At 36.7% G+C, this 12,941-nt stretch overlaps 2 protein-coding genes across 3 annotated transcripts; one reads left to right on the plus strand and one right to left on the minus strand.

The window, feature by feature from the left end:
- Positions 1 to 1,144: 1,144 nt before the first annotated feature.
- On the plus strand, positions 1,145 to 11,878 carry LOC119080514 (DDB1- and CUL4-associated factor 6-like). 2 transcript variants are annotated; one of them, XM_037188927.1, is made up of 9 exons: positions 1,145 to 1,223; positions 1,488 to 1,996; positions 9,539 to 9,760; positions 9,825 to 10,047; positions 10,120 to 10,787; positions 10,848 to 11,106; positions 11,173 to 11,428; positions 11,503 to 11,533; positions 11,600 to 11,878. In XM_037188927.1, the coding sequence occupies exons 2-9, from the start codon at positions 1,906 to 1,908 to the stop codon at positions 11,728 to 11,730; spliced, it is 1,881 nt and encodes a 626-aa protein (XP_037044822.1). In that variant the 5' UTR covers positions 1,145 to 1,223; positions 1,488 to 1,905; the 3' UTR covers positions 11,731 to 11,878. The 2 variants fall into 2 exon arrangements, with proteins under 2 accessions (XP_037044822.1, XP_037044830.1); XM_037188935.1 differs by having other exon boundaries at positions 1,186 to 1,223; positions 1,771 to 1,996.
- Positions 4,832 to 6,954, minus strand: LOC119080541 (delta(24)-sterol reductase-like). Its single transcript, XM_037188958.1, has 7 exons — positions 6,558 to 6,954; positions 6,090 to 6,500; positions 5,862 to 6,029; positions 5,627 to 5,802; positions 5,336 to 5,566; positions 5,140 to 5,274; positions 4,832 to 5,077 (listed from the first exon to the last, which is right to left on the minus strand). Exons 1-7 carry the CDS (start codon positions 6,858 to 6,860, stop codon positions 4,867 to 4,869), a joined length of 1,635 nt encoding a protein of 544 aa, XP_037044853.1. The 5' UTR covers positions 6,861 to 6,954; the 3' UTR covers positions 4,832 to 4,866.
- Positions 11,879 to 12,941: the final 1,063 nt, after the last annotated feature.

The raw sequence follows: 12,941 nt of genomic DNA on the forward strand, positions 1-12,941 counted from the left end.
GCTGCGAAAGCAGTTAATTACAAAACCATTTTGTGGTAATAGCAAACTCACAATCACAAGTGTGTTTTTGAGCAACCAGTTTGGGTAACTGTCTTTTCGAAAAGGAGAGTTCGTTTGTCCGAGCCGAAGGCGAGGTCTAAAACTACACTACTCGAAGAACAGTTACCGAAGCAAGTTGCTCAAAAATACACTAGCGAGTTGCCTGATATCACACAATTGTTTCCGAATTAATGAAGTAACATAGCAGCCAATGTATTCTGTTTTACTTCCTACCACATGCAAAAGTTGAATTTCACATAAAAATTCACGAAAAATATACCGAAAATATGCAGAGTTTTTGTATAAATTTTGTTGATTCGAGGTGAAGCCGAGATCAATACACACACAAAAACTAGACTTTTCATTATCCCGAGTTATGTAATGTATTTAATCACATACGCGCGGTGTTCGGATGTCAAAATTACTTAACTAGAAGAATAATTCAAAAATTACACTTCAGGTCTATATGTTGTTGTCTCGTTTTCGCTTGTATGATAAAATAGAGTACACACTTGTCACTATCAGTTTCGGCAAGCCTCGACTTCTTCCTGACAAGTGTGTAATATACATTACATGTTTCAAAACCGAAACCAATTTTCTTGTTTTCCCTAAGTGTATAATAATAAGCCACTTTCAACCCTAGGTAAAGCAAAAACTTTTTTTATTCTAAATCTTAGACAGAATGTTTTAAAGGTATCGTCGATGGTATCGTCTGTATTTCTGCATTTTTAAGCCCTCACTCAGTCACTCAGTCAAAGATTTTTATTGTCTAACACAATCATGTAAACTCATCTTCCCTGAAACAAACTACTCACAGTGAAAAATCAAGTATCGTATGTATACCTCAAATAGTATCTTAATTAAATCCGTAACCAATATTTACATAACCTGTAATTACTTGTGCATCGTTCATTGCTTAGGCTGAGGGTCAAAGCAATTATTACTAGTGACGAAATTTATTCAAACCCACAAAAACCAGTTTAGATAACCAGTCTGACAGAAGCGACAATGTCATTAACACACTTGCACAGCACATGGAACAATTTATTATTGAAAAGAATACTTTGCTGGCAACACTGTTTCTCACAGCTGACTACGAGTATGGTGTGCGTGTGAAATGTTTAAACGTCAAAAAGGTTGCAGTAAAAAGAAATATTTTTAATGTGTAGAGAGACATTTATGTTGTAAGTGTTGTTCATTTATATTTTGTCGGGCATAATCTAATTATCTAATTCGAATAATTAATATCAAATCGATCCAGAATGCATATTTTGATAAAGTTATCATCGATATTGCTCATTCAATTCGATAAAAAATTGTGATTCGGTTGAATGTTTGGTTTTTTTTTTGTTTAAATAAAATATTTTCTTTATTGCAAAGATAAAAATATAAACTGCGAACACAATCTCTCTTATTCAAAATATACACAAAAAAATTGATTTTCGTAGGTGTATAATTTGCGTATCACAGCCGTAAGAGAGAAGAAAAAAAAAACGGTCGCATCAAGTACACCTAAATCGTCTTATACCGAAATATTTATTTTCTCAATAATTTGAAACCATGAACACGATTTTCATTCAAAAGGCATACAAATCTTGTTAAGGTTTGCTGGCACTTCGTTCATATTTTTCTTTGACTCAAATTGCCTTTATTTGTTGTTTAATTTAAAGTCATCAGAAACAACACAAAAACTGCTGACTAAATTCGTAAATAATAAAATCATTTCGTCAGTTCACGAGGACACAACAAAAGTGTTTTTTTTTTATTTGGTCATACTTTGTGGTTCGTCGTTTGTTTGGTGGAAATAAGAAAAAAGTAAATTGAAAATTTAAAAAAAAATTAAAATTAACTAAAACAAAGTGTATAATGGTGAATGGTGGCAGTGTTTTTCGAGATATCACCAACCAATCGATACATGGAGACCTTATCAGACACAGATTGTATAACAGTACTAAAGGTGAGCCATTTATAAGCTATTCAAAAAATATTCATTCATTGTATTCGTGACGAATGCTGACAAAACAAAAAGAAATTGTGTCCTTGATGGTTAGTTGTCTGAAAACGCCACAAGTATAAGCGACAATTGATTGCTATGAAACAAGTGCCGGGTCTTCTTAATTCATTATTGGACAGTTTTAAGTTAAACAGGAAATCGTACAGAGGCCCAAAAACGTTCGTCGTTTTACTTAGATCTTTGATTTAAAAAGAAATTATAAAAACCTTCAGAATGTACGCAATCCTTCTTCCTGGTTCTTTTTCGCCTTTTACCACAACTTTTTTACATTATAGTCCATCAGGTATGGATGTCCCTGTGCGGTAGTCGCAATAGCCCTGGTCAGAAGGTTAAATTCTATTGTAAAATGGACTACTCTGGCATTAGTCTGTGTCTGAGTTTTCACTCCACAGTTCTAATTGAAGGCCTTGCCTCATCCAGGCTAGAATGTGACACTATTCACGCTATTCACATGTATTTTTTGTGTATTTTTTGTCGAAGTGTCTAGGGTGTCATCCAGACCAGACACGTTCTGAAAACTATTGAATTCCATAGAGGTAGTCATTGTATTAGTAGGATAAGTGGTTCAAGTTTGAAATATTCCTTCTTCAGGGATATAATAACATTGATTTACCCATAGAGGTTTTCAGAGGTTAGAAGGTTAAGGTTTTTTGCTGGCAACTCAAGTCAATTTGTCAGATCTGTTGAAAGTAATCGATAAAAGCATTCTGAGTACAAACGTTGACAAGCACCAATCACTTCAAACGCATTCAAAGATACTTCTAACGAGGAGAGAACGAAGACTAAATTCTACTGCCTCTCCTTGTCAAAAGGAGAAATATTTTTCGGAGACACCAAATAGTGTTCCACACAGGGCCTTCCTAAATTGATTTCCTAAATTTGCTAAAATTTTCCGAAATTTGTCAAAATTTTCCATTAACAAATTTAACAAATTTCGGAAAATTTTGGAAAATCTTAGCAAATTTTGGCAAGTTAAGGCAAATTGTGGAAAATCGATTTCCCGAAAATAGGCGATGGTTCCACGTGTGTATTGACTCGGAATGATAATAAAATTGTTATTTAAAAAAAAGACCAGAGCACTTCAAGCGTGAGTGGTTCTCTAATAAAGTACCGAAATTCGACAGTGTGTCAAACAAGTTTTTACACAAAATAGTAGTCTATTTAGCAACTGTCATTAGAAGCACTTTTGCTTGAAGTGCTTTGGAAAGACTTGATTCTGGTAGACGTTTTGCCTGACCAAATAGCTATGTGTCGTGATTTGAGATACCATGGGTTACCATAAGAACTAACAAAGAAACCACCAATACCGCGCCGGTAATTTATTATTTATAATTTATTAAATAACAATCAGATGGTCTCTGGTCAATATATAATACTTTATTGATATAACGTCACAAATAGAGTCATGTAAAAACATTTCAATAACCACCTCATGCTGACGTCTTGACTTACCAATTCAACCAATTCTGACCTTTCTTTTTATAATTCCGATGAAAACACTAATTCTAAAATATTTGTTCACTGATCTACATACTGATGTACTTGTGTATGCGACTACTTACTGTTCGAACGTTGATAATAGCCTAATTTATCGCTACCGAGAACAAATTACATATATATATTTAGATGATGCGGAAGATTGTGATTGGAATTTTGTATTCGTAACCCATCTCTATATGTGCATTGTGGTTACACACGACTTGTTTATTTTTAAAACGCAAAATTTTCTTTGTTATTTTTACTGCAATTCCCACTTACAGAAATAAATTTTCAATTAAGATTCTTGTTTTCTTCTACCTACTCTACACAGCCATGAGCGAACATGTGACCATTGTATACGAGATAGAAAAGCTGAGGTTGTCACATAAAATTTCAATTTTAATTGGAATCTAATTACGAATTTTTATATTTTATATAAATAAAACACCTGGGCAGTGACTAAGGTGATTATGAGATGTGTACATAATTGAATGAAAATTGATGAAAAAAAAATTGATAAAAAATTGTCGGAATGAAATGTAAAAATAAATTATTGGCCATCACAAATAAATAATCCTCAAATGTGAATGCCCTTGAATGTCTAGAATTATTTCATTTTAAATATTTATATTCTGTTGGCAACTTCATTAAAGCCAACCGAAACGAAATGAAAAATTGAAATAATTGTCAATTTTTACGAGAATTGTAACACGATTTTGTTGTAATGCTGAAAATAATGTTTGTCATATGGTCCACTGGTTCAATGCGGAGAACGTAATTTTTTTTTTTGAAAAATTGAAAATGTTACGGATAACACATTCTCCCGACACTTAGACGAAGGCATTGATTTTTCTTCCGCAGAGATGCACACACTGTTATGATTTATTAATTATTGACATTAAAACCTCACGACGGTTTCATTAGTCGTATATCGTATATAATAACGATATTGATGTGCAAACGTCATTGTTTTTTTTTTCTCTTTTACTTTCCACACTCTGAATACTCATACTGAAACATAGCGAACGACGGTTTCGGGTTGGTTAAGTTCAAGGCTACACAGCTGTAAATATTATTTTATTCATCCGTTATTAGATTTAACATTTTAGCTGAATTTTGCGTGTGTATAACTGATATATTGTTATGCGAGGTGAGGTATGAGAGTTTGTTTGCTATTTTAGTTACAGATGAGCGTACATTCTCGTCGTGTCGGCAATTTAGACGATGCGATTAACTTTCCCAAAAAAAAATTGTAGCAATGCCTTCATCAGTCGCACTCTACAACAATAACAACAAGACTTTTGGAAACGAAAACAATTTTATATTCATTCTTCTTATTCGAACTCTTCCGCATATTGTTTACCGATCGTAAACACATCAATTTCCGGTCTTACTTTGTCGTACAAATGTGGAAAGCATCCGACAGCTTTATACTTCTTCCTCACACATTCGTATGCCGTCAAATCGAACATCTCTTCAAACTCTTGTCGGTTCATGAAAATGTCGGCATAGAGGAAAGGATATCCACCTGCGTCTCGTGTAAACCTGAAATTGTTCAATTTATGGAGTCAATCAAAGTTTGATCGGAACACATTGGCATAACATACTTTTCCATCGCTCGCATTGCCTTTACTGCATCATACTTTTGTCGCCGTTTTACCGGACCAGGTGTTCCATACACACCCAAATCGTAGAACATACCGTAATTGGTACCTGGTGTAAACTGGTCCAGTCTTGGTGGTCTGAGTTCGAATTGGGAACATTTGAGTAAATTTTTAAAGGTTACTGTTCAATCCTCTCTACCTTAATTGACCCATCTTTTTCGGTCCATGATCGTAAATACGACAAGGATAGATCAGAATGGGATACGTGTCAAACAATAGTTCAGACGTTTCTATTGAATCTTCGAGAACTGTCATCGGCAATACAATATCCTGAAACACTTGCTTTGTGAAAGTCATAGCACGAATAGCTGGAGTAGTTGTGAACTTAAGGAATGCTGGTTTCGGTGGACACAGCCATCCAAATAACCATCTGTTTTAAGGGGAATTTCAAAAATCTCTAACCGATGTTGGATTCGATTTGTTCAATTACCTGAAGACAACATTGTTGGCGAACGGTATCATTGATTCGAGTACCCAAAATATGGCCCGATTATGTCGTAACAGATAATCCTCCAATGGAATGAATTCATCTCCTTCGCCCTTATGCAAAAAAGTCTCGACATATTTGAACCACCACGGTTTGTACCATCGGGATACGGGATTTATCTGTTCATTCATATGTAAATTTGTGAAGTTTGAGCTTTCCAATGGATTTCATAAATTACCTTCTTCCTGTCCGCATCCGTTTTAACATCCGCAAAATTACCAATCATTATCACTGCCCTGTCTTTCGAATACACAGTTGCTTCCAAATAATCAGCCGTTTGTTTTGTTCGATCATTTGCACCGGATAGTTCACGTATCATATTGCAATATGCATCACGTCCTTTCACCTAATGATTACACGATTACATTATATCTATGCAAGGTAAGGTGTAGCATGTCCTCTTTACCGGCACATATCGCATGTGAACATAGGGCTTCACTTTTATAATCTTCAATTCAACAGCCACTAAGAATCCCAGTGTACCATGGGACCATGGTAGACAGTAAAACAAATCGCAATATTCATTGTCAGCAGTTACATGAACTAAACTTCCATCTCCCAGCACCACATCGTAGGACACAACACTTTCTTGGTACAGTCCGACTTTATGGGAATGCGTTGTCATGCCAACTGCAAGTGCTAGGCCACCACAAGTAGCATCGCCGATCTCTAAAGTAACCGCCAAGGCATATCCTTTCGGTATCAAATACGCAGTGATGGAATGAACCGACACAAAAGGTTCAACGCGAACTGTTAAATTTTTTTCATCCAATTCCAAGATATCGTACAGGTCAATCGGTACTTGATGGCATTGGGCCTGCACGTGAAAATGAGAATTGTTATGGGTTATAAATAGAAAACACAAATGTTTTACCTTTTTCGTAAAAGTCACCGACAAACTTAACCAATTGGGTCGTGAAGTGCATAACGGCTTTCGTTCTTTCGGTGGCAATTTATTCCACAGCTGAACTTTACTCTGAATGTCTTGGACACGTTTATCATGTTGCCATGGTGCGGAGAAAAATCTATTTTTAAGCCACAGTCTAAATGCTAAGACTAAATCAAAAATGAAACTGGCTGGAAGGCAAAATAAGAATATCACAATGCCACGATTATCTTCCAACCAACGAATCAATGCTTTCTTTAGACTAAAAGAGCCGGCACGTTTTGGTGCCATTTTTATACATCCACTACACGACCTGTTAGCTGAATGACTAAAACATTTTTCGGTGCATAATATTGTTGTCCAGATGTTTCGTTCGTTTTAGCCGATTACATAGACGTGTTCAAGTGGTTCGCTGAAATTTGGTTCAGCTGTGCTTTAGATAACGACTCACTATCTTTCACTTGAACGAGCTATATTGATGAATTCAGACGTTGAATTGTTCAATATTTATCAGAAAAGTACCTCCGTTTACTTGAACTTGACTAATTGATTTGATTATGGACAATGCGAATACTATTCATCGACATCGCAGTTCAAATAATACGTATTCTTATATCGATTTCATTGCCGATTTGATTAAAAATAGTTTTGATTCTGTTATGCTTCTATTTAGAGGAATTGTCATACGTCATCGTAAGTGTTCGATGATGTTGTAGAAGTTAGACATTATAGTCGCTGTATACACAATAAATAACTCAGTTGGTGAAGAAAAATGAAAAGCAACATGCCAAAGTCAGGCGTTTTTTTTACAGGATCGATCGATATACATGTCCGGGAATGTCTCAATTTCAGAACTGACCTTGGACATTTTTAGCCCCGTACGAAGTACAAAGGGGCTTATAGGATTACGATGCCGTGTGTAATTGATGGAATTCGAAGCAGACGGAAACGGTAAAGTGTTTGTCGACGTTCATAGATAACGAATCCGAAATAATAAATTTTGTCTGTCCGTCACGTCTTGAGTAAATCAAATCCGATTTCAAAATCGAATTCAAAATTCATAGTGAGGCTAAGTTCGAAGATGGACATAGTCGGGTCGGCCCCTCGTGAGTAAGGGCTGTTTTAAGTGTTTTAAGTTCTTTTGAGGACATCTCCGGCAAAATAAACGATGAAAATGTAAATACAACGATAGGTATTGTCGATCCCAATTGAGGAATTTTTTTTTATTAAAATCGGTTGAATGGACCGTGAGTTAGGGCCCTAGAAGTAAAAGGCTACTCGGCCCTAAGTGGATTTTGCATATAACTCGAGTAAATTTGATCGGTTTTGGTAATTTTCGTTTTATATGAAAGGTGGTAGAATGTGGTGGAAAAACATTTTAAATTTGGCTCCTAGGACTAAGGCCGCTCCTCGGCCCTAAGTGTATTTTGCATATAACTCGAGTAAATTTGATCCGATTTTCCTAATTTTTGTTTTATTTGTAAGGTAGTCGACCACCGAATAGAATGTTGTTGACAAAATTTTATATTTAGGTTCTTGGACTGGCCACTACTAGGTCCTATGCGTATTTATACTCAATAAATTTAAATTTTAGGTCAATTTGAAATTTATGTTACATTTGAAAGGAACGTCGTACGAGGCTTCGTAATTGCGCTATACGCAATTTCTAAGATGTACAGATTTCATGCAAAAGGCTTATGAACAAAGTTTGGGGACAGACGCAATAGATATAGGGGTTGGTACGGGGCTCAGTCACAGCAAACGCTCCGACTGTTCTGATGGCTCGTTTTATTCACATGAGTGATTTCTGCTGTATTTGTCCAAATGAAAATCAATTTATCTTTGACATAGATAGCAATAGAAAAGCGTAGATCCTGTATGATTACCTTTCCATTCCATCAACCCCTAATTTTCTGATTGAATCAATTGCTTTGTCATTCTTTACATCGCCGTGACTTAACGAAAATGTAAGTTTTAAGTAGCTGACCAACGAGACCATTGTCTCCTGGGAGTTCCTTCTTGTAAGACGTTTTACCTACAAACACGAGGTAAAGCTTCTCAGTCGTGAAGTCATAGTAGACGTAGATTACACGGGATATCCTGGAAAGTAAGCAATTACACGCTGGGGCATTTTGCAAATTCCTAACTTTCCTAACAGAAATATCACACTTTTAGTTTTCAGTCTCATACAAAATCATCAAATTAAAAAACTGACATATATGAACAAAGTAGAGAAAAGCTCAATCTGGCGTAAATTGTTGCCGCATTATAGGCGTGGATTGAGCTTTCGTTCTACAAATAATTTTCGCTTCAGCTAAATGTTTGAATGCCCTTTGTACCTTGATTCGTACGCGGAAATTAGTAAGAACTGCAGGTGCCTACATCAGTTCCACGAACGAAATAATTTCGTCAAATTCCACAAAATATTCCACGGACGGAATTGGAATGTAACTAAAAAAAATCGTTCGCTCGATCCAAGCTTATTAAGCGAATAATCCAATACATTCCATATGAAATGTCAATGTTACCGGGCGTATGCGTCTTCTATCATCGACATCGCATGTGGAATAAATATAATGAATGAGTTTAAAATCAATGTAGCTGATAAAAGCACGACAATATCGAAAAAAAATCAAACTTTTTCGTACAAAAATGTTGCAGTTCCGAACTGGTCAATTTTTTTTATGCAATGCCAAAAGGGCTTTTCAAGCGATTTTGGCCTGTCTGGGAAAGAGTTTTGGTGATGATAAATGTACTCAGGTTGACCTATTATCATTAGCCAAATTGACTGTGAAAGTTATAAAATTTGAAGACTGGAAAATCCAGAGTTTAACTGATTAGTAAGCAATAGTCGAAACAATGGTGTATGCTCCACTGGTGAAACTTACTTTTACTTTCTTTGGTCACTTCATCATTTGCAAATTAGATTGGTCATGGTGTAATAACCAAAATTTGCTTCTCTTTTACAGATTCAATATCCTACCTGCAGCGCTTAGATTTGTACAAGCAGCTGAAGGTTCACAAAGGATGTGTAAATACGATCTCTTGGAATAACACTGGTGAATACATTCTATCCGGCTCAGATGATCAATCAATTGTTGTCACAAATCCCTACAATGGAAGAGTATTGGTTCAATATAAAACCGCCCATCGAGCAAATATTTTTAGTGCAAAATTTATGCCACAATCAAGTAAGTGTTCACGAGACAATAGAATCTTTGCAAATGATAAACCCGCCCTGTTCTAATCGAATAGACGACACATCCATAGTCAGCTGTAGTGGCGATGGCATTGTTCTATATACGCAATTAACTAGTCAACCATTTAATGATACGAATGCGGCGAATTTAAATTATTTCAATTGTCACAGTACGGGTACCACATACGAAGTTCTGACCATCCCAACTGAGAGTAATTCCTTTATGTCGTGTGGAGAGGATGGAACTGTCCGATTATTTGATTTGAGAAAAATATCGAGGTGAGTTACCATTCTCGGGATGCATGTCGATCATAACCAAGAAAATTAATTTTATTTCATTTGGATTGGCAGATGTCAGAAGGTGTGCTGCAAAGACAATATATTGATATTGTGTCCGTCAGCTATTACCGCAATGTGCGCCTCACCAGTTTCCTCAAATTACATTGCTGTGGGCAGTTCAGACAGTCATATCCGGATATATGATCGCCGATATTTGTCGCTGATTGATTTCAATGGACCAAATTCGTCGACAACAAATAACTACACAGTACCCGTCAAAACATTCACAATTCCGTCATTGGAGAAACGTCCCTTCCGTGTCACATCCATCAAATACAGTTCCGATGAGTCCGAGCTGTTGGTCAGCTATTCATCGGATCATTTGTACTTGTTTGATGTAACCAAAGAGGGAATCAATGTGAAAAATCCTGACGAATCTTCCAAGCGCTCGAAGAGAAGTAACATTGATTCATCGCCAAGCGTTCGAAGACTGAGATTGCGTGGAGATTGGTCAGACACCGGGCCGCAGGCCAGGCCGGAACGAGAAGCGCAAAGGGTCACTGTTGGACAGGCCAGACCTCAATTACAGGCTACGATAATGCATCGTATGACTGAAGTTTTGTCGAGAATGTTGGCTGATCCGCGGACAAGAATCGGACTGAGCGCCCACGGAAATGAGATAGCGGATCATCAAAATTTCGCGAATTCGGTACAACAATTTCAAAGCATTGCTGAGCAAGGTAAATTTTGAACGACTGTCAATCAGAAAAACTACAGCCACGCAATCGTCCCGTTTTCAGATAATTTACCAAACAGTTCCCATTCGTCCGTACCAGAACCAACAAACGAACAAAGCCGCCAAAGGGACACAAATATGTCGGACGAGAGTAATCAACAGTCGGGTTCGAGTAGCCAAGATCAAAACAGTGGAAACCGTGATATTGACATCGTGCCATACGATTCAACGACAATGGATTGGAATGTCAGCGACATCGACATGGAGCAGCTCAACACATTTGATTATATGAAAATGAAGTTTATTGGGCATCGGAATGCAAGGTAATTTCTGATCAATTTCAAATTTACATCGCGCACGGTTCGCTTATCGATCCCGGCTCTTTACAGAACCATGATAAAAGAGGCTACGTTCTGGGGCAACGATTACATAATGTCTGGCTCGGATTGTGGACACGTATTCGCTTGGGAAAGAAAGACTGGAAAACTTGTGATGTTATTAGAGGCTGATCAGCATGTTGTAAATTGCCTGCAACCACATCCAACACTGCCTTATCTGGCGACCTCGGGTATTGACTACGACATCAAAATCTGGTCACCAATGGACGAAGAAAAGGAACGATTTGATGAGAGTAAAGCTCAAGATGTAAGTGCCATAACTGAGTTGTGTGATAGGTTTCTGTCTCAATATTCACATTCGTCATTTCATATTTGTTGCAGTTGATGCAAAGAAATGCTGTGATGTTGGAAGGTAAGCAATCGACACGTTTCCTATATGAATTTCGATTTTATTATCAAGACACACTTTTCCATTCAGAAACAAAAGACACAATTACTGTACCAGCTGCATTCATGATTCGGATGCTAGCCTGCATACACTCATTACGTAATAGACGAGGATCGCAACCAAATAATAGCCCTAGACGTCAGGAAAACAATGAAATGTGAAATTTAGTGCGTAAAAATTTGTTGTTAACGTTTTCAAAGTGAATTGATCAATTTAGTGAGATGTTATTTAGAAATATGCTGGCAAACCATCGTATATTGAAACTATTATACTGATTAAAATCTGCAATTTGCTTTCAGAAATTGAAAATTTGGTCGTTTCATTTGTGTGAGTAGATATGGAACAACGACAACGACAGATATTTGTTTTGTCCTTGATCGTAGTCCAGAAAATTACAGAAAGAATTTCAGATCAGTATAATCATTGAACAGTGGCGAGATATCACCGCCAAAAGTTCAACTGACGTTCTGATATGATTCTAACAATATCTCAGTAATTTTTGGACCATGATCGAGTTGCCGAATGACTCCCTGCAAATGTATGACTTTTAGACTTTATACCTTTCACACTAGCCGGTTTGTATATAGGGAAAAACATAATTTAAGTTAGGAACTTCGAGTCCACACATTTTTCATTGTCTTCGATTTATAAGGTTTTACCAGAAAATAAAAATTGTGAATGGGTGCTGATCACGGTGTGCCTGGACCAAATTTAATCAAAAAATTTTGCATCTCTGATTTCTCTTCGTATTTCCCTTTTTCGGGTCATAACAAACAACTTTTGTTCAAAGGGTAGAGCCGATCGATTTGGTATAAAACCGGCTTCAAACACGTTCTGAACGGGAAAAAACATGAAAAAAGTCTACTTCAACGGCAGCTATTCCGAGCTCTATCCATTTCCCATTAGTGTCACCACCATACCAAAACACGCCCCTCCTCAACAAAAAAGAAGTTTTTCCGAAATGCACCCAAAAACTAAGAACGCACATCGATTCAGTGACCTATTGGGAGCTCCAAACAGCATTCAGTAAAATCGGACCAGTTCCTTCCTCATACAAAATGTTTCGATTCATGAAATTTCATACACCTCTCTGAAATCGTTCTGTCACAAAAGTTCAGTGAGTGGACATATTTTGATCGAAGCTAATTTTTATCATATAGTCAGAGGTCATACCAACTCGAACTCACTGACCTTTTGTGACAAAACGATTTCAGAGAGGTGTATGAAATTGGACCCCTGTTTAACGATGAAAAAATTCAATGATTTTTTTCCATATGCTAGACAAAAGTGCTACTACCGTTTTTGGTCACTTGATTTGTCTTCATGGAGTAGGGGTCCATTCTGCAAATTCTGCAAAAATCACAGATGTTAC

The sequence above is a fragment of the Bradysia coprophila genome, chromosome X (assembly GCF_014529535.1).
Source record: "Bradysia coprophila strain Holo2 chromosome X, BU_Bcop_v1, whole genome shotgun sequence".
NCBI classification, from domain to species: domain Eukaryota; kingdom Metazoa; phylum Arthropoda; class Insecta; order Diptera; family Sciaridae; genus Bradysia; species Bradysia coprophila.